The sequence below is a fragment of the Ischnura elegans genome, chromosome 1 (assembly GCF_921293095.1).
Source record: "Ischnura elegans chromosome 1, ioIscEleg1.1, whole genome shotgun sequence".
NCBI classification, from domain to species: domain Eukaryota; kingdom Metazoa; phylum Arthropoda; class Insecta; order Odonata; family Coenagrionidae; genus Ischnura; species Ischnura elegans.
Window position 1 is genome coordinate 29,736,112 of NC_060246.1, and position 26,337 is coordinate 29,762,448.

General features: G+C 36.2%; 1 protein-coding gene across 1 annotated transcript; it reads left to right on the top strand.

Moving 5' to 3' along the window:
• The first annotated feature begins 145 nt into the window (after positions 1-145).
• Positions 146-19,536, top strand: LOC124157813. Its single transcript, XM_046532845.1, has 7 exons — positions 146-319; positions 440-510; positions 1,649-1,810; positions 6,717-6,891; positions 10,465-10,671; positions 18,203-18,322; positions 19,065-19,536. The coding sequence occupies exons 3-7, from the start codon at positions 1,689-1,691 to the stop codon at positions 19,194-19,196; spliced, it is 756 nt and encodes a 251-aa protein (XP_046388801.1). The 5' UTR covers positions 146-319; positions 440-510; positions 1,649-1,688; the 3' UTR covers positions 19,197-19,536.
• The last annotated feature ends 6,801 nt before the right edge of the window (positions 19,537-26,337 follow it).

The window sequence follows — 26,337 nt, forward strand, 5'->3', positions numbered from 1 at the left end:
TGTTTACGAGCGGTTTACATAGCAACGATGTCCGGGAATAGCGAAGGAAGTGCACCAATGATTCCCATGTCGAAAACATGAACCTAACTACGACGTGATTCCTCAATGCCAGTGACTACCCCCTGTTTCCAACACTGCTTACACAAATAAAACACTCAAAATAAATATCTACACTAAAGAATTCGGTCGACAGCGCACAACGGCGATCGACCGTCGTGGAATAGTTCATTAGCATTTATCATTCATCCCTTCTACTGGAAGAAGTATGGGATGATTTGAAAGGTTTTTTTTTAGGAGCGCACCAATTATTTTACGGGAGGTGAGTAAATAAGGGAGACATTAACGCGCGTATAGTGTATACGTCAAAAAATGTAGCATGACCATTCGACATCACTATTTCCTTCAGTTGAATAATGAACCTTCCTAAATTCTAATCTAGCTCTACTTCATTACGTTGAGAAGCACTCTATGCAGTACGATAAACCTTTCAATTTTGGCACTGAAAATAAGGTAAGTACATTTTTTTACTGGCTTCAGATTAAATTCTTAAATAATTCTTGCTATTACGATGCCTATTTTAATCAAGTAACCGGTGCATCAGCAAGAAAAAGTTTTTGAAGTGAATTTTTCATAGATAATTTTGAATGATTAAACGACTCGTGCGCTTTTGATAATATTCAAATGTAGAGTTACCAGTACGAAAACCAATGGTTCACGATCAGGTGAAACCACAGTTTTAAACTAATTTTCGGCTTTACTAGCTCCCACTTCAATACTGATTAGATATAATCTACTGATTTTGGCGTGACTTACTTACTTACTTGTACGTGGAACGAGGAGATACTCATGGTAGAACAAAAAATACAGTACAGTTCCACAAACTTTATTTTTTTCGACTAGTATCGACGGCAATAGCTCCTCAAGAAAAACTGAAATATCAAACACAATATCGAACCTTATATATCCAACAACGGGGACGAGGGGGTAGACGGGATTAGGGACAGAGGGATAAGGGGAGGTCAAAACGTTAAAGCAAAACAGCGAGGAGGGAAGAGCGGAGAGAAGGTAAAGTGGTGATGGAAGGGGGGGGGGAGGAAGGATTGGCAGGGAAGAAGTCAGATTTTAAAACAGTTGATAAGAATTGGGAACAATGAAATTCAGTCGTATAATTTAAAATTACGATATCAGGTGAGAAGAGCATTTAGTTATTTCAAGAATATCTAAAACATCCACTTTAATATTTTTGTCAAATACAGGTAAAAATTTAATGTTAAAATCACACTTATGACCGGATTCAATAAGGTTTTTGGAAAAATTTGACTTGAATTCTTCCAATCTTGTATTATTTTTTTGTTCGTCGACACGAGTTTTAAACGGCCTGATGTACACCCCATTGCACTCATCACATTTCATAGCGTAGACGCCACTTTTATCTTCAGGAAGCACATTATCTTTTGAGTTAAAAATCATTTCACCGAGGGAAGCTCGTGAATAAAAACACACTCGGTATTTGAAAGACTGATTTGATGTTTCCTATCCCTTTATTTCTCCTTCTATTTGCATGAATATGTTTGTGCCTTGAGATGGTACGTAAGCGAATAAATTATTATGCGTATAGTTTATTAATAATTATATTGTTCCCTTACAGGCCTTAAAATATGCTGGAATTGAATTAATTCCTTTGAAAAATGAAATTATCTAGTGACAACTCAAGTACCGAACATCCAAATGCAAACGATGACAACCCATTCAACAAACTAAGAAATTCATTCAAAACGTACGGGATCGCATTTTTACTAGATCTTGCGAGGTAAGGTTATTAATAAGTCAGAATAACTTCAGAATTAAGCGGGAGAAGAAATTAGGCTTGCCATTATTGCCAAATCATTTCCGTTACTTCTCTTTATCCTAAGTTATCTACATAGCCTTAAATCCTGCTCTAATAGGGTAGTTTCCTTCATCAAAGAAAACAAAAGGTATTGATTGCGATTCGTTACCCACCATTAGTGTATTCATAATATAAATATCATTTGGTTTTAGAAATTCCAGTTTAAACGAATGTTAATGGTCAATATAAACCTCATTTTAAAAAGGCCAGATTCGCGCCCATGCGATGCCACTCCACGCGACGTCACAGAGACCTAGATTCTATACGAGTAGTCAAGAGTTTTACATCGTCTGAGGTTATCAATGCATGCATGAGGCACATAGCTCAGGGAAACATGTCTTAATAATCACCCTTAAAAACTGGCTAAGGTCGGAAAGTTTCCTTCGTTTGATAAGGTATTAATAATCCTTATTTAAGCCAAGCGCTACCAGCAAGCCGGGTACTCTGCCACCTGCTAGCATCCTGCGTCGTATCAGCGCTCAAAGTCTCGCCCCAAGGTCACCTCACTTGCGGCAGCGGGAACCAGAACGACGTCACTCGGGAGTTTTCCCGGCATTCATACTTAGCCGTCGTGTTTTCGCGCGCTTGAAAATTTTCAGTTTTCATTTAATCGCGAAAATAGATATCGTCATTTAAAAATCTAAAAGCGTGTAATACGTTCTCCAGGAGTAATAATCTTTCGATTTAGGCAATAAAAAAATAATAGGAAACCACCCTATTCTACCTACGCGCTGGCTACATCCTTCCCACTATCACGGTCTTATGCATTCTCTCGGCACAGTTGTTTACTCACAAGCCGATTTTAGGATAAAATTAAGTATGTATTGAATAACATCGGAAAGCACGATTTAATCAGATTGGTGGTATCGAAAGCCCTACAGTTTGATTAATGCCTACACTCGATTCTTCACAAGCCACTTAATACGCCCATTCAAAATTACGACCATATCTCGACTTGTTTTTAATTAACATATGAAAAATGACGATATGATAACGAATACGACCTCTTAAGATTCTATGAATGAAATGGAAATAAGCTGGGTAAGTTTGCCGCAGAGTTAAAAATGCCCAATGAGCTAGAATGATTCATAGTCACTCATACAGGCCTGTATACAAAGGCAGCCACGAAGTTTCAGGGGGATTTACGAATTCTAACTCAAGGAACTACAACGCCAACTATTGAGATGCTTGCGAGCAGAGAATATTTTGAGAAACATTTACTCGTTGACGTTGAAACTTCACGAACCCCCTCCACCAATCGAAGCACCGTTAATAGTTGAAAGTTTAAATCAATTTCTGGCAGCAAGGTCTCAAAGACATCGGTCCCGATATTTACTAAATCAATAAGTGGAAGCTAGAAAAGCCTTTTTTCATTTTTTATAACGGATTGCTTCAGCCAGGTGACTGCTTAAAATATTGATTTTATTTTTTTAATGTCTAAACAATGATTGGCCAATTTTAATTAGTATTAAAGTGCCAAAATAAATCCAATTTTTTAAAAATCTAACCAATATGATATGACCTAAAGACAAATTCTCGCAAAAGCATCGCATAATAACCTGAAAAGGCCAAATAGGCCATCAAAAGTATCGAATTACCATCAAAACCATAAACAAAACGTATCAAATAACCTCACTAGCCAAATAATTTGCATAATAATTCAATATTTAAAAATTTATTAAAAAGAGGCATGAAAGATAAAAGATATTGGTATGCATACATCACCCACTAACACTAATGGCGTGGTACTACATTTTCCACTAAAGGAAAACTAAAAAAATTTTTGCGATACTTAATCAAAAGCATTAAGTATGATTAGGCCTAGCAGTAGCTTTAGCTTGTGTTATAGCAATGAAAAACACTTCGTTACTTCCAAAATTTATTTAAAATTACCACCGGTTTCGGCTGTTGCGCCATTGTGAAGTAAATATATTTATTTACTTACAGATTTATGTACATGATAATGGCGTAACAGCCGAAAACGGGAGTAATTTTTAAATAAATTGTGGCATGGCTGCCGACTTATAAAAAATATTGGGGGGCCCATACTTTTGTCTTACCCCGAGAAATTTTATAAATAATGAGTTTTAAAGTTTTTTCAAGCATTTTAGAACTCATATGATCAACATTAGAACCCTGAAAACTCGACTCTCGATAACTCAGCACAACGCGGAAAATTGACAAGCCTGACACTTCTTTTCTTCCCCCACATAACGAATTTTTGAGGGGGCTCGGGCCCCCTCAGGCCCCATGGAGTCAGCGCCACTGAATTGTGGAAGTTAACGAAGTTTTTTCATTGCTGATATGGAGCCGTTCCACCACGCACAAGCTTCAAGTTTCGATTTAATTAGCTTGTATTTCGGTAATCTTTCACACAGAATCTTATAGCCATGGCTAAATTGTGCTCGCTTAAAAAAAACTAAAAACGTCCAATCAAAAACTAACTTATAGTAAAAATATGCTTTGATATATTGAGGAAAAATCAGAGCGGACACACCCCGCGCCGCCGCACACCATCCGTATTTATTAAAAAAATCGGGTGCCACTGGGAAAGGAGAGAGGTGGGAGCTGGAATATAGTAGAGGTTGGGAGCATTGTTTCGATATCAAGGGGAATTTTCCGGCAGGGGTGGTCTGGGGTGATTAGGGGCTCTCGGCTGGGGCTCATGATGGGGCCCCGCCTCACCGGAGGGTTGTTCCCCCCCTTTCCCCTCACCAACCGGAAAATTTTAGGAAATTGCATGCCTTGAAATGGACTTTGACGCTATTCTGGCTCTTAAAAACCAGATAAAAGTCAATAAAAAATAGTAATTTCAGGAGAAAAAATATTATTAAAAGTAAGAATGTCACATCTTATACAATTACATAATTTCTTATCGTTCTATTATCTATTGAGTGAATTTGCTCCTTGAAACTGCGCCGAAATCTTAAAATCCTCTAAAATAACCTTTTCGAATAACCCTTTCAAAAAAAGCATCGTTTTTTTTATCTTCCGATACCTTTATTTTTTGTACCATCTTTATATACTGAGTATGTTGTAAACAAAGCAACTGATGACAACGTAGAATTTTATACTTTAAAAAAAAACTTTGGTTCTACTAATCTGAGCCTTTTTTTCACGCCTTTCACATGCGCTTCACGATTTTAAGCGTAATTCAACATCGTAGTTTGAGCGAATGAAGATCTAACTGGCGGACGATAGCGAACCATTTCATTTGGTTAACCAATTGTCAAAATTCTTAAGTTCATTCCTGCAATAGGAATGTAGCTCGTCATTACCCGGCATTTAAATGAAAACATATTATATCTCGTAACTACGTGGTAAAAAAGATACCCCTTACCACCCCTCCATTAACGCACAGTTTAGGCGATAAAATAGCTAAATTTTGTTTCAAGATAATGTAAGTGCATACCTCTCTCTTCTGTGATCAATATATCTTTTCATCCACACGTGATCATATTAGCGAGATATGCGCCTTTCATCCACGAGAGTGCACAAACAAGAATAGCGTTGGCAAAAATGCATGGGTTCCGGGCGAATGTGAGACAATAATCGTCAGCGAATGGTATTATTTTGGCCTTTTAATTTGTTTAATAGCTTATAGATAGTATAGCCTTTTCTTTTCTCGGGAATTTGGAATTTTGACTGATTCTTGATGGTAAACACACCAACGTGCGACTTCTCAGCGAAACGAAAACGAAGTCGTTGACGCTAAAAAAAAAAAAAAACCAAGGACAAAATTTAGTTAATTTTTATCCAAATACCGACTTTTCGAAGGAACAAAGCAAAAAATAAATTGAAGCACCAGAATTATTTTGTATTTATAGACCAGAAAGTGAACAAGTGTAATAATGCCTCTCATGATATTCCTCTTTACTCTTGACTTTAATGAGTTGGGGTCCAAATTGTTTCACGCGATGATGGATAATTTATTCTTAAACGTTTCAAATGAATAAAACAAATAATTATTGCAAGGGTTACTGCGGTAATTCTTTAAAGTAAAACTAGTGTATGAATTAACACATGCCTGTTCGAAGTTACGGCGCTATTGCGCAAGTCGGACACGCGCGCTAGCTTTCAGAGCAAGGTCGGAAATAATGATACGCTCCGGGAAAAACACTAACTACAGTCCTGCGTGTGATTACCTTAAATGCTTGATGCAAGAAACGAGCATACGTGATCAGCAGTCAATGATTTAAAAGGGCGCACAACTGTGCTAGAATAGAACCTCGATTTGGTGCGAGAAGCGAAGTACCTAATTTATTTTTATGAAATTTTCAAAATATGCCTCACGAATCGTACCAACGTCATCAACGGATGGCCCCCAAAAAATTGAATTTCCCGGATAAAATTTCTGGAAATAAGAGTTGGAAACAGCAATTTTATGAGAGCTCCTATGGCAGTACCTACTTATCTATAAATTGGGCTGGACTCTGGGTTACTTTTTGAGTCATAATCAAATGAATGTAACAATTTAAGTAGAATCACATTATTAGCCTGAAAATGGCGCCACGGTCATCTCAAATAGCTGGAATAAATTACTAAAAAATTTACGAAAATCATCATTCTGTGTGCCCTAATTTTGTCTCTTAACCACTAAGGATGTCATCTATCACGGTGAAACTTTTGTATTTGTTTTGGATGATGAAGTTGGCGAACTTACCCCCGTAAAGGACGGTCTGGAATAACGGGGCCTCCTGATGGCATTGTATTTTGGTCACAATCGTTCATAAAAAAATTCACCTAGTAGTACTATTTATTTGAAATTTGCAAGGATGACTTCCAGCTTTTGAGTTTATATATTTAATAGCTTCTCATTAATTCAAAGGACCTTTAGAAAGATGGACAAGACAAATGAAAATCAAATATCAAGGAAAGATTTTACTGCAACAATTGAAGAAAAAAAATTGCTGACTAAAGCAGAAGCAGAAGAAGTATTGTCTGACCTGGATATAGACAACACTGGCTTTATCGTGTTGGATGATTTAATAAAAAAACTAAAGGTAAGAAAAAAGCCACTCGATCTTTAAATTACGGTTCCAAATTTTTTGAAAATAAAAATGGGAAGTCGTCATCAATACGACCAAGAAGGAATAATGTATTTCTAGGCATCTTGTAAATCAAATATTTGCTTTAAACCTTTGTACTAGCAATTTTATTAATTTTTGTTCGAGAGTAAAAGAAACTTCAAAATCCATCTAAACGTTTGCATGAAATGTTAAAGAAAAAAATGCATGTGGAAAACTTAAAACCTTATACAAGGAAACAGTGCGGGTTAGCTAGTAGCGTACCTTTTCGGAGTTACCCAAACATTTAACCCACAAATTAAGTCCTAAAATTCCACAGGAAAATATCATCGCCTTGACCGGGATAGGAATCAGAATATCCCGGATCCGAGCTAGGTGTTCTACTACTTGATCGAAAATGACATTAATTTCCTCAGCATAGTATTGATTTAAAATATAAATAATAAATGAACTTACATATTTACCACTTCAACTATTATATTACATAATCTAAAATGAACCTGCAACATATTCATTTAACCATCTTCTAACGTTTTGATCGTCCTCCTTGCCAAGGGGAATGTTTTATTTAATGGACACATCTGATGCATACTTGGAAAATGCGTGAGAGATACGTTTTTTCCTGATAGTTTGGAGCAGCTTTGGTGTGTATGCTAGCTGAGAAGTTCCACTCCCGCTGGCAGAATGCTTTCTAAAATTAGGCTTTTGTTTATCACACATATGTTTCGCGCAGCTGCTCTCCCTTCTACAAGAGACAAGAAAGTCTTCCCAGCTACTTTTTTCCATCAGCACTATCCGCCAATCAGTCAAAATTCTACTTCGCGTCGTTTTTCCGTGTTTATCCCACTTTAGCATGATAATTTCCTTGAATGTGATACAAGGAAAGAAAACCTGGGGGTCATTTTGTCGCCTGATTATTTTTCCAATTTTTTCTGCAATTTGTAATTTTCCCTGTTGCTATCTACTACTTGAATTTTGAGGCTTAGGATGTAGGGGAACAATTTATTTACTTTTCTACGCATGGCAGAGTATGTAATCAGCAATACCGAATAATAATGACAATATACTGTTTTATTTTCATGAATTTCATCATCTTTGATGATTAAAATCACGATATTTTTCGTTTAAAACGAAAGCACACTATACGTGAAATACGTTATTTTTTCGTAAAATATTTAAGGGACCCGTAAATAAAGGAAATATGAGACTGAAAGAATATACAATTCCACTGCATTATTTTTAAGGTAAGAAAAAATTTTTATACTTCCCAAAAATGACCAATATGATAATTTTCCTGGAAAAGAGGAAACGAATTTTAAAATAACTATAAATATATATAATATCCTAATTTACCTTTTTCACTATTTTTCAGATGAGCCTCGTTTTTAATAGCCTTCCTTGCAAAGAAGCGATAGCGATTCACCTCTCTGATAGAGGATACTGCTTTTTGTCATCTTTTCGCCAAGAAAGGAAATTTCAAAACCACGCTTACCTGTATTATTTTCTTTGTTTATACTGAACTACTTTAAATTTATTATTAATCCATCAGACAAGTTGACAACTTCATTTTGGGATTAATATCTTGCGATTTGCGGATATATTGTTTTAATGTACTAAAAATAAATTGAAAATAGAGCCGAGTAAATATGTGCATACCATCGAGGAATTCCGTGCGTATTTCTTTAGAGAAGTGACAAAACAACAATAATTGCTCGCAACCGTGGATTTATGTAGGAAATTATTCTTCTTTCACCACGTAATTTAGAAAATTGAAAAGAAAACCATCGCGGTCATCAATTTCAAAGAACATTATGGCGTACACATGATTCAAAATAGCTTATGTAGCAATAGCATGAACAGATTTTGTATGTTAAACACGAAGGAGGTCGTCTATCACGGCAAAACCTTTTCTTTAATGACCCAAGCGAAACATGTTTGAAAAATCTTTAAAAATCGCGATTTAGGCGCAATTCTCATATTCGCCGGAAAACCCAAGAATTAGCATTGAAATTCAGTTGGAAAATTATTTTAAACGCCCATTAATTTATTAGTTTTTGGTGAATGGGTGTTTAAGAAGCTATTTAAAGGAAAAAAACTGGAAAGCAGATGTAGATAAATGATTTATGAGATGAAGCCTTGTGCCGCTGCGTTTGTAATCATCCTTGAGGATACTGAATACTCTAACGACTTGAAAAATGCTGAATCGGTCAAATCTGTCAGTTTAATAAAACTAAAAGAGCTGGATGGTGTATTAAAGAATACAAATTTTAAAAAATTAATCGGTTTTCTTAATTAATGCCATAATAATTATTCGACAACTTGTTTTCATTGAATGGAAGGAAATCTTCCATTTTTTTTGCTAAAAATCGTATTTTTCCCAACTTCACCCAAAATGAGGCGGATTACAACGTTATCAGGTTGAATGAAATTTTAAAAAATTATTTTTTGACAACTAGGCAACTCCTTGGGCAGTTGGAATTGAAAAACAATCCCTCATACCATGTGACCACCCTAATACACACACTTTGCATTTGTTCGCACATATTTAAGAAATGAAAATTAATGTAACATTCCAAGCGAGTAAAATGCATGAGGCCAAAAACACGTCGAGTAAGCCAAAATCGAAATATGAATGACACACTTTTGTCCGAGCGCAACTCTGATTTACGTTGATCTTTGAAAGAAAGAACGTAAGGAAGTTGATACTGTAATCGTGGAAGATAGAAGGACTGACATTCATCCGGTTCAAACACCAGTCAAAAGAGTGTTGATTGTGTGCCTCTTCCGTCTGTCTGTCAAGATAAACTTCGTATTCTTATACTCTTTACCAGAAGACGCTTCATTCCACGTCGGATATTTCTTGACTTAAGTCGTTCATGAAAAAGAAAAAACAATCCATGTAAATGATGGGTGGAAATAAATCATTCGCGGAAATATATAGAACTCATTTAAATAATAATTAGTCAAGAATTTTAGGAAAAGGACGCATAAGACACATAGGTAAATGTACGTTTGTTTTGCGACAAGAGAGACATTGTCAAGCACTAATCACAAATATTATTGAATGTTCTTAGAGAAAATCTCCATTACATTTTTTTATTTCCTCACACAAGCTACTTTAAGATTTGTATGATATTTCAATTGCAGTCTTGCAAAATATTGTGTTTTCAAATTAAAAAGTTGACTTCAAAATACAGAAAAAGGAGAAATATCGTGATTTTGACTATTCTGATGCTGAGGCTAAAATAGAAAGACAATACTAAGTCCGACAAGAGAATTAGTGACCTTTTGTTTGTAAACGGTTTCAGAAGGAACTGTAAAGGACTCATAAGTCATTTTCTCCACTTTCGACGTCTATATTTAAAGGATGACTAACGGATTAATTTACATATAAAGCATGCCAAAATTAAAATTGAATTTTTACCGTAGTTGCGACAGAATTTCAGTTTCAAAATAAATATAAAATTACCGAATACCTGGTGCAGCTAACAAGTCTGAGAACTTATACTTGATCATGTGATTGACTGATGAAAACTTTCTTCTCTGCAGGTCCCCATTCCGAGGATTCGCAAGAATACAATTGATGCTGCAATTTCGAAGGTGGATATCAAGAAAAACGGATTAATACCATTATCATATTTAGAGGAAATATGGGACGGCACCGCTCAATCGTATATCGGAGAGGATAAGACAGCAGAGGAAAGAAAGGCATTGTATTTAGACATTTTGAAGAAAGATGCAGCTCATGAAGATTTTGTGAGTCTGACTACATCATTATGGTTTTTAAACCTCTCCTACTCCCAATAATCGAGTAATAATGTTATATTTAATTTCATACAGTTATCACTACATGTATACCATAATGACTGTTTGAGCCTGCACTACGTATATCTGTTTATGTTTCACTACTCCCCTCCCTAACTACCCAATGCATACCAGCTACCTGCATTGTTCCATATAATATCACCATTAACGAGCCCATTTCGAGAAAAAATTCCATATCATCTACACAAAATCATTCACACAACATTTTGCATTTCTATATTATCACTTCACTTATGTTACTCACAGGCAAACAACAACAAACTAGATGAGGAGTACTATCATTTGCATTTTGAGGTTTGACGCAGGCAAATCAGTTTTTGCATTTGCTATATCTTCGTTCTTAAGACATTGAAATTTTCCTCTTATTTTCTATTATAGTCATTGAACGTTTTTGTCGCAGTAAATTTCGTTTCAAGTCAAACAATTTTTCACTATGAAAGTTAAGACCTAACTCCAAAAGTAAGTCGTAGGAGAAATTCCCTTTATCGATATGTTCAGTAACGGGATTTTTAATTATGGTCGATTAGATGCAATGAATTTTTTTAGGATAAATTTTTATGTTCATACTGGTAGTTTCTTTCAGGAGAAAATCCAAATTGTTTGTTGATTAAAATATTTTTTCATCTCCGAATAATTATAATATACAATTAAAAATAATAGTTGCTTGTATTCATTTGTATGATATTATATGGTAAATATGATATGATATGATAATTATAGGGAAAAATTCGAGTCCAAATGTAAGAGAATCAACAATTTGTCCTCGAGAATTTAGTACCTAATATACATATAACAGATTTTTACCGCAACGATTATCCTTGGAGCGATATTTTAACTGATCGCCATAATCGATTCTCCAGATTTTCACTCTCGTTCGAAATTAAAATTGGGAAAAACCAGTGTTTCAATTGCTGGGAAAGATAACTAGAGATTTTCATAACTTTCGATTGCTGGACGATAACATTCTCCGTAGTTAAAGTTTTGGTAATGAAAAAAATTACTTTTTCAATGAAGCCGCTTACTTAGTGAGAATTCACTAGCCGATTGAAAATATCCAATGAATAAAATCATCATTCAGGCACATACTGGCGTTATCATACAAATAATAAGGTTAAGTTATCATTATTCCCATTGGAACTCTCAATTTTTACCTTTCAAATCCAGAGCTGCTTCTGGGAGAAATAAAATCTCAAGACTTCTCATTTTAAAAAGTGAAAATTCTCTCCTCAGTCATAATTATTGAGGCAACTACATATTTCGCCATTGAACTTTACAGCACAAAAGAACACGTAGTTTAAATATTCCCTGAATAGAGCTGAAAATGTATACTTTTTTGATGCTACTTAGAAGTAACATTGAGTTATGATGGGTCAAAAGAGACTGGTTTCATTGTAGTGGGTTCGGTCCCACCATTGGCAATAATAAAGGGGTGGCCCTTTTTAAATCTATTTTACGGCGTCATTTTATTGATGAAATATCACCATTTATTGTAATATAGTTGCAGATAGCGGATCCAGGGTGGGCCCTTACAAGGTTACAACCACCGGGGCAGGGACATATAACCTTAACTGATGCGCCAGGTCATCCCGGGGAGGGGTTGGCAGGGGAAGGAAAAACGAGAGAGGCGCCGCTGCGATTAGGAGCCCGCCGTCGCGACGCCTTCGGGGTTAGGATAGGGTTTAAAGGGTTGGATTGGTAAATGTCAATGCCGCCATTAGGGTGGCGCAGGCCATCACTACAGCTGAAAATTGTGAGTTCGTTAGTTTTACGTTCAAATGTTGCAGCTCGGGAAGAAAATATCCTATGAAATTATCTCCGGACCGGAAGTCAAGAAGGCGAAGGAGCGTCTCGTGTAAATTAGAGTGCACGATAGCTTCCCCGCCATTGATCGCGTCTTGTATAAGTTATTTTTTTCTTCTTATCTTGACCTCATTAATTAATGGTAAAATAATTCTTGGAGTATAGGTCAAATGTATATGATGAAAAAAAGTTGTTAGCCAACGTATCAGTTTATTTGAAACTATCGTCAGGGCTGTGAATGAAAACATGAGAACAATATAAAATACAATGATATACAATATGTTTACGTAAATAAATTTCTAATAATAATATGTCTTCTACAAGTTCTGACTAGAGGTATGGATGGCGTTCAGTCCGCGTTCATTACTTGATTAGCGTCCCCAAGTTGTATAACCAATTTATCCTGAAGGTATTAACTTCATTTTTCGATAAGTTTTTTCAATAAGCCATCATTTAATTTTCGAGGGGCTTCTTTTCTAGGCGGCTAATTCATATTTTTATTTTCGCGGGATGCGCTGTTCTTTGAATTGAAATAAAAACATTGTTTCGGAAACGTTTAGCATACTAAGACAATTCCCATTTCCACCAGAAAAATTATCATATCCATTGATTACAAGACAGTCAAGGTCTGTCAAACAAATAATCCATGTCAAACAAATTCTCCATGGATATAGGAAACATGATCATAAACAGATTTTCCACTAAATTCATGCGTCCATGACCTTTCCAGAATCCCTATGAAAAAGTACCAGTGAAAAACTATTATGGATTAGAAAATTCAGGGGCAAGTGCATGATTTCAGCAAACCGCGGTGGAATCTGGAGTAAGGCTGTCTATGTTCTCATTAGTCTCGGAATTTGAGCAGTTTCAAAATACCTCCTCGTAACTCTTGCAAGGTCCCCAGTTTTTGCGAGCTCAGGCACGCCACGTAGTAAAGAAGGCCCGGATTGAAAGAATAGATTCGACGTAGTATCTAGAAGAAGAGAAACGATATTAATTTTAAAAGTACCGATGGCCAGATAATGTCAATTTTTCCAGGAATGTATAGGCAAGGCAAAAAAAGGCAGCGTAATTTCTGGATATGTAACTCTTTGCATGGCAAATAGTAAAATTTCAGGGTGGCCAGTAGCACAACTAGTAGAATTTTCCATGCACTTAGAAAAATCATACGATTTTCTAAAACTTTCCATACCGAGCAAGAATCCATGATTCATCTAGGTGTACCGGGTCAGTCCTTGCTCCGAATACCTTGCTCAATTGCTCCTCGATTTTCGTATGAAACGAGAATAATGCTGTAACCTATAATTTCAAGACATTAGACCTCTTACCTTGAATTATCTCAATACCAGAGCACAGATATAAGACTAATAGGCCATAGCGCCATCCAGTCGTTTTCGTTCACCTTAGTTCAATTCATTGCACCACAAAATTTTACCCTGAATGTCGGCAAAGTATAATATCTCGTTCTAGTATTGAAAATAAACAAGGAATAAGTACGTCCAGGGAGGCTAATGCTAATTGAATTTCTCCCCACCGCGACAAGTTCTGGAAATTTTCACAAGGTTTAAAGGGTAGAGGGCTGAACTAAGGAGAAGAGTGACGATACAACAATATTTTTCGAAGAATTTCACGAGTCATGATAACTCTGGCTCGGAAAGCCAGAGATTAGAGAGAAAGATGACGAGAGAGAAATATTATGTTTCACAGAATTCCACTAGCCATTGCCAAGCGCACTCCATAATTCTTACTGAAACGCACATCGATGAGCATCTGTACTTTTATAATATATTCCAGCATAGCCGACACCATCAACAGTTTTAGCATAAATCTCTATCTTAAAGTTTAGGTCTAGATTTTTGGACTTACTGGTTGAAAACATGTAATTAATAAAATTATTGCTTAGGCATTTAATTGCATTATCATACGAATAATAAGATTTAATTAACATTTTTCCCATTGAACCTCTTATTTTTATCTTTTAAAAGGTAGTGGTACTTATAACGGCAAATTTTCTAGGTGAATTTTCACCTACACTTCAAGATATTTAAAATTGAACATCGAAATCGAAGAAAGAAAAAAAAACTCATTTTTATATATAATTTTATATTTCGACTGATCATATTTCCACTTAAATTTCTCTTGGTGTTACGTTCATATTTTCATTACTACGGTAAATTAACGCTTATTAAATATTATTCTGTAAGTAGAGTGAGTGTTCAAATAAGAACGGAGAATTTAGGATAATATTTCCACAAAAAGTTGTAATGCGCAGGTCACGATTTCTCAGTCATTGAAGGTAGAGAAGGACATATTATTTTCATTAGAACACAACAAATTTCATAAAAAAATAATTCAAATGCATAAAAATGAAGCGTGTAGCGAAATGAATCTGAATTCCGAATAATAATGGATAACGAAGAGTGAAGGCCACTAGAGACCTTGTTCGTGGTAATAAATTACTGCTCTCACCTCGTAACAAGGTTAAAACGACCTTCAGAGGTTAATTTAACTTGCGTAATTTACGTAGAGGCACGATACAACGACCATTGGACGTCAAACGATTTCCTAAGGTTTCCACTTTAATCCGGTGAAACCGAATGAAACCACAAAAGATGTGGGAAACTTTTCTCTCTCTCTGCAAATCTCAGAAACCTCACGACTGAAAATAATGATACATATCGATTTGATTGTTTATTTACTGCAGTGTCGAGGTAAACTGCAGTTCTACCACTGTTGGAGAGCGGGCTTCACTTCAGAATACGAGTAAAATATTTAGATTGGCATAATATAGTTATTAGAAGGAATTAATGCTACGCAGAAACACATACACTCCCAATTACATAAATATTTGCCCGAACAATTTCATATCTTTAGTCTTACAAATAATTTCGCGTCACTTCAGTCTATAATTACGAGCTTTTTGTGAGGATTAATTACAATTTGATGTAAAAACTCTAAATATCTTATAACACTACGAGCTATTTTTTGGTTTTCTGTGACAGATTTCTGATTATCCTCGGAATATATTTATTTGAACTTCCTATTTTTTTAACCACTGTTTTGAATTAAATCTATTCTATTAGAGAGGTTATGGATAAGGTATAAAAACACAGCTCCTGGAATACAACTCCGCGGAAAAAAGTTGTATCTGGCAAACCCCGAATGCGGTCGATAATCGCGGAACAGTGAATAAAGGGCCACACCCAGGGGTAGCCATGACGACGTGTTGAGAAGGACACGATTCGATGGGTTAGGAGAATTGAACCCCCTCAGGTGAAAATGTGAGAATTTTTATCTCTATAAATTAAATTTTATGCTATTTTGGCACTTAAAATTACACAATTGATGGGTCGCCGGGAAGCTGTTTTGCTAAAACATATTGGTGGAGTAGAATATATAAATTTAATACGTCAATATTTTCTGCTAAAATTAATTGGTTTGATGTGGCACGTGACCCCTGAGTCCCCTGGCTACGCCACTGTCCACTTTCCGTCGGCCATGGCCAGTATTTCGATTGCAATATATTATTATTTTAGAATTCTACCGATTAAAGTAGGTTTTCATGGAGTATTCAAGAAGTGATCTGGGAGCCTCCCTTTCCTTCCAGCACTACCTTCTTTAATTCACTGTAAGGCCTACTCTCTTTCAATCTATCTAAAAATCCTATTCTTTTCCTTCCCCTCCCTCATTTCCCTAACATTCTACCCTCTAACCCCATTTTCAACATCCCCTCACCGCTAAGCACTAACTCCATCCATACCTTCTGTCTCCTCTGTATCTCATCTAAAAGCTGCCTCTCCTCGCCAACCATATCCAGCACTTCGTCATTCCTTTTCCTCTCCGTCCATTTCACCCTCTCCAATCTTCTCCATACCCACATCTCGAATGCCTCCAATCTTCTCGCGTTTTCTTTCCTCAGTATCCACGTGTCCGCACCGTAGAGAGCTACACTCCAGATCAAACTCTTCACTAACCTTTTCTTTAAACTCTTACATAACGATCCTTCTCTGAAGCTCCTTCCTGTGCATGAACGCCTCCTTATTGCAATATTTGTATACTCATAATAAGAACAAGCAAACATGCGAGAATTATAGCTCATCACAACGATCTGCATGCAAGACATATTCAAAAAACAAACCAAAAATTATATTTTGGATTCAATTTGCGGCAACTTAATAATTTTATATATATTAATCCTAAACCCTATTACCTATAACATTTCTAAACACCGCGTCGATATGGAATATCAATCATGATAATATAATATATATAATATTATATTATAATGAAAGAGGTAATCATGACATATTTAGACCGTAGATGAAGTGCTAATTTTACGAGACATTTATTATCATACTATTTAATAACGAGATTTCTGGTTTTCTTTGTTCGCAGTAACCGAGAAAACGTATCGAAAAAGAAAATTATTTATTGAGTACACGAGAATTGTTTTTGATATTGTTTTATCAATTACTAGCAGGTAACTCGGCGTTGTTCAGGAAGGGAAGTACCCAGAGAATTGGGAAACTTGGATTTCATAATCATAGAGGATTTTTATGTTTTCTCTTTGAACGTGTCGAGAGGTGTGCCTAGCCGGCAGGATGTCTAACCGCAGAAGTTGTACGAAGTGACGTGACGTAACAAAATATGGTAATGGGAAAACGACAAACAGGACGCGTCGGACGAAACCAAAAGTATCACTACGGGGTTTGGGTGCATGAGATACGACTTTGTACAAACTTTGGTTGCAATACATGCAACCGTATGGAAACGCATAGCGAACAGACAAACAGACATGTATATATATATATATATAATATAGGTTAAGAGTGTTATTACTATCTTTCCTCAACATCATTATACTCATTTTTTAAAAGTATGATTATTATCATTAATATTATTTATTCTTAGTGAAAAACCATTGAATTCGACCATCGTCTATCATCGTGGATAGGTTATTTGAATCACTACCCCTCAGGATAGACGGTTTCTCTTTTCGATCTTTGTCTGATGGAACGACACTTAATATATTTTTCTTATATTCGGTATACGAATAATATTTTTCAGAAAAATTCGTTAAAAGCGAAAACTGATGCATGTTGCTCAATTGTTTGCAATATCATACTTCCTTGGTACGGTGGCATCGGATCAACCATATGAAACATTCAATGTCGATATTATGACACAAATTAAAATGTTTACATTTGAATAGAAATTTGGAACGGTAGAATATTGGAATATAAATTTTGATACATCATCATTATTTTTAGCGTGTCTCTCAAGAAGAAAATTTAAATTATGTTTACAATAGGTAATCCATATAATTGTATTTCGGTGGTTACACAGCGATACTACATCTTGCTTTTTCACTCCTACTGATATTATTTGAGACTAACAACACCGAGAGAAAGGGCAGCTGTGCAATTTGCGTCATTATTAAAAAAAGAAACTATTAAAGCAATATCAATTTGATATCATTAACCTGGTAATGCATAACCATTAATTTCAGGTATGGATTATAAAAATTCCCTACCGTTTGAAATAAATCGTATACTTTTAATGAATACCTAACTTAAAATTTGCTTCCATGAGGTATAACTACGTCAATATGTAGGATAGAAACCTCATGTAGTAATTTTAACCCTTTTTTACGTAATTTTAGGTCACAATAGAAGAATTTACGAATTTGCATTGGATCCAAAGCAACCTGACTGAGGACGACGCTGACTTCATACTCACTATGAGACAAGCATATGACCTTGAACCAGAACCCTTCCTTACGGTATTATGTTTTCAATCTTACATACAGTTGTTTTTCATATTTACTCGAAATATTAGCTTTTAAAAATAAAAAATATTGATTTATTGATGCATACCCGCCGCACAATTTCATTCCTTAGTAAGTAATATCCCCTATATATATTTTATATTACCTCCTCTCTCTTGTAGTTCGGGTAAATCACCTGATGCCTAAGAGAAAACTCATTTTTCGACCTCGATTGTAGTAGAAATTTCATATATCAGTCAGACATTATATGGGCTTTATGAATGACATAATATGGCTTAAATTTAACTCATATGAAAATATATTATCTAAAATCTCTAAACTTATTCCATTGCCAATTAAACGATAAGTACCTATACTTAACATTGAATTAATTATGCTTCGAACTACGTATGCTATGCTATGCAACCCATACCCTCTTACGTAGAAATAACGCTACTTTTTATAGTTTTCGTCCATTCGTCAAAGTATACTTAATTAAGCGTTTCTCAAGATTTAAATAAATTATGGGGCAATTTTAGCTTCCATGCTGAATAGTATTTCTCGGAGTCCAATGCCGCTGAAGTTGACTATATTTTTTTGCCAGTTTCATTTTACCAAATCGATTTTACCAAGACGTAACTGTAATTTTGGTGGTTATTACCGTTAAATGTCGACAATTTTCGATGAGGCACAAAAGACGCATTAATAAATGAATCCTGAACATTCATAGATGACCATCCCATCTTATCTTTTTCAGGTGGCGGGAAGCGAATACGCAGACGACCTCGGTGGTCCACGCAGATTCTCTCATGTGAGTCAGGATTCAGTCTCAAGGCTCTCTAGACCGCGGGAAAGCATGGTTAATGAAAACCAAAGTATTTCACGGTGAAAATATATCCTATTCACCGCATAAAATAATTATTCCAAGCATTTCCCACTACTTCAAGGCTACAATTAGCTTTCATAATTCAAATAGCTCGATATGCCTCACTTACTGCGGCGTGCATGAACGTATTTTAGTCCTCTTAAATCATTCGGAAAAGAGATTAAAATGATAAAGAGGAGAATATTCTAATCACAGGTCAAAATTAAATATAGGATGTACAGTTAAATGTAAATTTTTACACAGGATGGCAATGATGGTAACGATTTCCTTTATGAATATTGAGGAAAACAACATTCTTGGCAAGCATTGTATTGATTCACTTGTATAAAAAAGTACCTGAGTACCTAATTTGTTGTCATTGTAAAACCCTATGCAATGCACCTAATTTTCGCATGATCCAATTAAGCTCGCTTCGAAAAACGGACGGTGACAATGGTTCGAAGCTAAACCAAGTGGAAAGCCACCTCTGCGACGACCGCTACTTATCTCCACGCGGAATACGAACTTCCTGTGGTGAGGACAGAGGTGAAGGGAGGCCAAGGACACTTTCTCTGGCTGTTGCGGCCCGCAACGCATATGAGAGCAGCTTTTTCCTCGCCGAGTTCCTCTTAGGTATGGCGTTGGAGCATTCCTATGGCTAGGATTTGAATCGCAGTCGCATGTTTTTCTACCGGACGCTCAAAAATTGTCAACACAAAAACCAAAGCTTACCTCAAAACAAAATAATTACATGACGAATTCAAATTTTCTATGCATTATAAAGACTAATATTTCTGCAAAAATGACGTTGATATGAGATTCCGATGGATTTTCCGAGTGCATAAGGCAGCCGTTATTTTCGGCAATCGAATGAATTAGTCAATTCCAATATTATTCGGAAAAGAGATTAAAATGATGAAGAGGAGAAAATTCTAATTTTTATCGAAAGTACCCCATTTAACTGAACCCGTAAATTTGAGTTATTTCTATTATATGGCATGAGAATGAAGATAGGTAATCGCAAAAAGACTTATATAACCGACATCCCGGTAAAAATAAGGGTGAGGAGAAGTTAAATGATATTTGATGACGAAACTAAATAGAAAGTAGTAATTTGTCCAATGAGGGTGAGGAAGAATTACTTTCTTGTAGAAACTCATCAAAGACCCATTTCTCTAAGGCACTTTGCTATTTGTGGACTGATCTGGGGCCGTATTCTGTATTTCGTCGGTACCGCACCGGTCGGTTTCCCTTCCCAGTCCACCGACAGCACATCATTCCGTACCGACGACGGTTTCCATACCGACGACGGCAAATTCAGCGATTCAGTTTGGTCGTCGGTATCAAACCAGTCGGTACGGTTTCCCCTCCTTCTTAAACAGGGAAAATCCGAATATATCCGAAGTTAGAAGTCATCTAACGTGTCTCCACCAATGAAAGAAGGGTAAAAACAAGTGAAGACTCATTGGCACAGTTTGTTGTCGTCATTTTAAATCTTTTTATTTGCGGAAATTACAACTTTTTGTTAGATTAAGATAAACGATACTGGATAACTTGTTAGCAATGCTTATATAATGTGTGGTAGTTATGCTGTGCCTACATAATCGAAGGAAAAATATTACAACATCAGAATATAGTTTGTATGTGATGGTGATTGTTGTTGCTGGAATGGATTATTGAAACTGTCCTTGAGATCGTAGTTTCTTTTTTTATACGTACATTGGTTCCGTATATTGATATTTATTCATGATTTGGTCAAATATTTGTCATTAAGTAAATTCCGTCTAAATGTTATCAACGGAAGGGTATGCCATTGGCACCGTAGCAGACGAAAATAACATACCATGGAACGTGAACGTAGGATTCAAAAGCAGATGTAAATGTCATATTAGAGGAACAAGTTAGGAAATTGTTATACAAATATGGAGCTGGGTGTAATTAAAAGAAGTGTAATGACGAGGAAGTAAAGAAATTGTGATTGGGTGAAATACATATGTTTAAGTTGCGCATTCCAAGTGAGAGAAAATGATAATATTGCGGTAAATCTCATACTTATTAACAAATATCTTCTTTTATCGTCAAGGGAATCAATGGCTGACGATAAAATGAAATATGGTTGCCTGTTACAAATGAAAGAAACTGATACCGTTGTTGCAAACTTCATACTTAAATAAAAAGATCTTATTTCTATGTCGAGAGAAACGCCAAATGATGATTGAGTGAAATAATAGTTGCCTATTCAGAGTGAGATAAAGTGATAGCATTGCGGCAAAACTCATATTTAATCAAAAATATATTTTTTATGTCGAAGGAGCAAATAAATTATGATAGAGAGAAATAAAGCCTATTACAAGCGAGTGAAAGTGGTAACATTAAATGAGAGAAAGTCATTATGTGTCAGCAAACCTCATGTTTATTAACCAATATCTTATATTTCTGTCAAGGTAATCAATATAGATGATGACACAGTGAATTATAGAGGCGTATTCGAAGGGGCAGAAAAAGATAACATTGCAGCAAACCTCATTATTTACTCCACAAATACTCTACACTAGTAATATAAACTCTATGCTTTACTCGGTGATGAGGTAAAAACAAAATAAAACGTACAATGCGCACCGGGGAGTTCATGAAACCCACTAGTCGGTGGCCGTACCGACACCTTTTTGCTGTCGGTACGGCTACCGACGATCTCCCGTCCTCACGTCGGTGCCGCACCGATCGGGTTCGTACAGAATCGCACCACTTCTTGCCGGGAGTCGGTGTGACGTCGCACCCGACGAATCAGTGCCGCACCGATTCGTCGAATGGGACGTCACACCGACTCGTCGCGCGATTCTGTATGGGTGTCGGTACGGCCACCGACTAGTGGGTTTCATGAATTCCCCGGTGCGCATTGCACGATTTATTTTGTTTTCACCTAATCACCGAGTAAATAATGAGGTTTTCCGCAATTTTATCTCTTTATCCCCCTTCGAATAGGCCACAATAATTCCCTGTGTCATCATCTATTGATTACCTTGACATAAATATAAGACATTGGTTAATAAACATGAGGTTTGCCACCATAATATTACTTTTTCTCATACATGTCATCACTTTCACTCGCTTGGAATAGGATTTATTTCACCATATCATCATTTATTTACTTCCTTGACATAAAAAACATATATATTTGATTACATATGAGTTTTGCCGCAATGTTATCACTTTAACTCACTCTGAATAGGCAACTATTATTTCACTCAATCGTCATTTGGCGTTTCTCTCGACATAGAAATAAGATCTTTTTATTTAAGTATGAAGTTTGCAACAACGGTATCAGTTTCTTTCATTTTTAATAGGCAACTATATTTCTTTTTATCGTCAGCCATTGATTCCCTTGACGATAAAAGAAGATATTTGTTAATAAGTATGAGGTTTACCGCAATATTATCATTTTCTCTCACTTGGAATGCGCAACTTAAACATGTATCTCACCCAATCACAATTTATTTACTTCCTCGTCATTACACTTCTTTTAATTACACCCAGCTCCATATTTTTATAACAATTTCCTTACTTGTTCCTCTAATATAACATTTGCATTTGCTTTTGAATCCTACCCAGACGGCACAGAACCCTCCGTATCTAATTCGTATGTACATAGTACCCATTGACTACGGGGATACTATACCGCTTCGTCGCTTTTCGTCAATGGATACTTTCCATTCGCGGCCTGTCGACGAAGCGCGTACGCAGCATGTGAATGTCCGCTACGAAGCACGTACGATAGGATACGAAGCGCGCAGGAACACAGCACTCAGGCTAATCTCAATCGATGAGAATGTTATGAATCATTATGAATTGTAAGTTCTCAATAGGTAAATAATACTATATCATGAATTCTAATTACCATGATACAGTACTATTTACCTATTGAGAACTTACAAAACTTACTCGGCCACTTAAATAACTGCGAAAAATGAGATTCTCAAGACTAATTCACACATCCCCAGCATTCTTAAGTGGCTCGTACTTACATGGAAACCTTGAGATGTTAATAAGAGTAAATTCTTATTAATTTTGACACTAAATAAGACATCACATAGCCCACGAGCATTAAAAAGCTTACCCTAAAGCCTGACGAAATAAAATTTTTAAATAAAAATTGCCGATGAAACAGGATTGCTGACACATCTGCTATTAGTATGATCGAATTCATCAAAATTCAAGCAAAAATTAACGTATAGTTCAGTCTCAGCTACTAAAACTTACCCATATCAGGCGCTAAAGTATTTGAAAAATTATTTGGGATGAGTAAAAGTCTCTAGGTCACCGCAGTAAATGTATCAACCTATTAAAAATATGAAAGTCCTGCCAAATCACCAGCATAAACACTTGTAAAATAAAACATGGTATCTCTTAGATCACACCTCCGATTTTATACTTACTTTGCATGAAGTCACCACCACAAGAAATTATAAAGAGGCAGGAAAGAAAAAACCCACAGAAATACAATACATATATTATGTATTTTCTATTGTCAACCACAATAATATTTCCAATTTTCTCTTCTATCCCAAATCTAATTTAGCGAAACAATTACTCTTATTCTCTTTCGAATAAAAAATTATTTAAAAGAGGATCGACTGGTCGATACATAAAAACTATCTTCAATACTTTCTCCGATGAACGTCCACTATCACAGCATCAACTTGCACAAATCAAATCCACATCCACAAATATGTCACTTCTGCCACAATGTCTGTCTTCTTGGCGACAGGTAACAGTGAAGCAATGGTACCTTCCTCCAATCTGGGCACCTTCAATTCAGCAAGAATTTTCTCCTCGTCTTCTCGTCCAAGGCCACAGATTATTTTCTGATATCACAAGGTGCGATGTGAAGCTCACACACCTAAAATTAATAAATAATAAAATACCATGTAACTTATTAGGTCAAATCATTTCCAATTTTTGGTATTTCTCCATGAGAAATCAAATTACTAGGCTCGTAAATATAGTAAATATTTGTATGCCTGATATTTTTATTGTTTTAAACTATAGCATAAGATAATTTGAAATGATGAAAGCCGACGTGTAATACACCATAGGGCAAGCTAAGAAGCAATATTTGATCCTATAAACTTGGCAGCTTATTCCTAGTTTCTCCTTTAACCACACGTTTACCGAATGAATTAATACAAAAAAGACAACTAAAATGCAAGAATTTTCAAACGAATTGCTGCTACAATATTTTGAATCACCATTTTTAGTACTGAATAGTACTATAGTACTTCAGTACTGAATAGTTCGGGATGTTGATGCATCAACATCCCGAAGCCACTTCTAACTTAAAATTACATCCAAATAATTACAGCGAGAAAGAGTACATACCTCACAGTTTTTCGTAGGGGTGAAATGTTTTCTTCTTATCGCCCAAATGCACTTCTTCTTCAACTCAGGATCTTTTGGAAAGCTAAAAACTTGAACCATGTCCCGGAGTTTCCATCACATCCCGACAATACACACACGAAAGGCACTTTTAACAAAAATATCTCACAAACACGTTTCTGAAGCCCAGTGAATGAAATTAAAGAATAAGGGAAACTTCACCATTACCAGACACTCTATTTTTCACAAACTTAACCACAAAAATCCCTGATATGTGGTGAGACGTGACGTAAACGATGCGATCTCCAACGGCTTGTGCCGGCTTGTGAAGGCATGTGATCTTTCTAGGAGGATATGGCACGATGGCACCACCCGCGAAAGAAAATAGTCCCAGACCGAATACAGTTTTATCGATGAGATACAATTTATCGATGCATATGAATTTGCCAGTCCTCTTGCATCTTTTTTCGCCATTAGAGGAAATAAAGAAACAAAACCTTTTTAGTAACTTCCTAAGCGCGATTTTTGTATCGTGATGGTCCACCCTCGTATTCAGGTACGAAAACTTCCTGTGCCGCCTGGGTACGTTCACGTTCCATATGGTATGTGATTTTCGTCTGCTACGGTGCCAATGGCATAACCTTCCGTAGATAACATTTGGACGGAACTTACTTAATGACAAATATTTGACCAAATCATGAATAAATATCAATATACGGAACCAATGTATAAAAAAAGAAACTACGATCTCAAGGATAGTTTCAATAATTCATTCCAGCAACAACAATCTCCATCACATACAAACTATATTCTGATGTTGTAATATGTTTCCTTCGATTATGTAGGCACAGCATAACTACCACACATTATATAAGCATTGCTAACAAGTTATCCAGTATCGTTTATCTTAATCTAACAAAAAGTTGTAATTTCCGCAAATAAAAAGATTTAAAATGACGACAACAAACTGTGCCAATGAGTCTTCGCTAGTTTTTACCCTTCTTTCATTGGTGGAGACACGTTAGATGACTTCTAACTTCGGATATATTCGGATTTTCCCTGTTTGGGAAGGAGAGGGAACCGTACCGACTGGTTAGAAACCGACGACCTTACAGAATCGCTGAAAGTGTCGTCGTCGGTACGGAAACCGTTGTCGGTGCGGAATGATGTCCAGTCGGTGGGCTTGAAAGGGAAATCGATCGGTGCGGTACCGACGAAATACAGAATATGGCCCCTGAGTGGGGTTGTAATTTAAGAGAGAATATAAATCGTCGGTATTGCTGTGACCTTGTTCGAATAAGCTTATCTTCTACTCTTAATCAAGTGCATTCACACTAGCCACGCGACCTTTACGAAATATGACGAACCGATAGCAACGAGTGATATTTATCGGCATTCTACGTTATTTAATGATGTGCGTTGTTTTGAATACGTGAGGATAGGGCTCACCCCGACTTTAACCAAAGACTTGTGTACATCACATATTCACGATAGGTGGGCAGCTTTTCATTCCCGGATACAAGCTGGCTATTCGAAGATTTTTGCGTTAGGTGTCCGAAGTCGTCACCCTAGATTTGAGACTCCACGGTCAATGGAACAGCGCTTTACCCACTGGTCAACCATGATCCTGAATGCATATTAGAAAGACTAGAACAAAATTAATCAGTAAGGATGCTGTAGCACCAGCAAGGGCTTTATTAGAGCATAAATTAAGTTAGGTAAAATCATAGACACAATAATTCAACGAATGTATTAGGCCATGAAAGATAAAATCAGGACGCGCGTCACTATT

What these genes read in the sequence shown, in the direction of transcription:
- LOC124157813 (XM_046532845.1), top strand. Translation starts at nt 1,689, where the DNA reads ATGAAATTATCTAGTGACAACTCAAGTACCGAACATCCAAATGCAAAC. An exon ending in TTTTTACTAGATCTTGCGAG is followed by an intron (nt 1,811 to 6,716) that starts GTAAGGTTATTA and finishes ATTAATTCAAAG; the next exon opens with GACCTTTAGAAAGATGGACA. An exon ending in ATTTAATAAAAAAACTAAAG is followed by an intron (nt 6,892 to 10,464) that starts GTAAGAAAAAAG and finishes TCTTCTCTGCAG; the next exon opens with GTCCCCATTCCGAGGATTCG.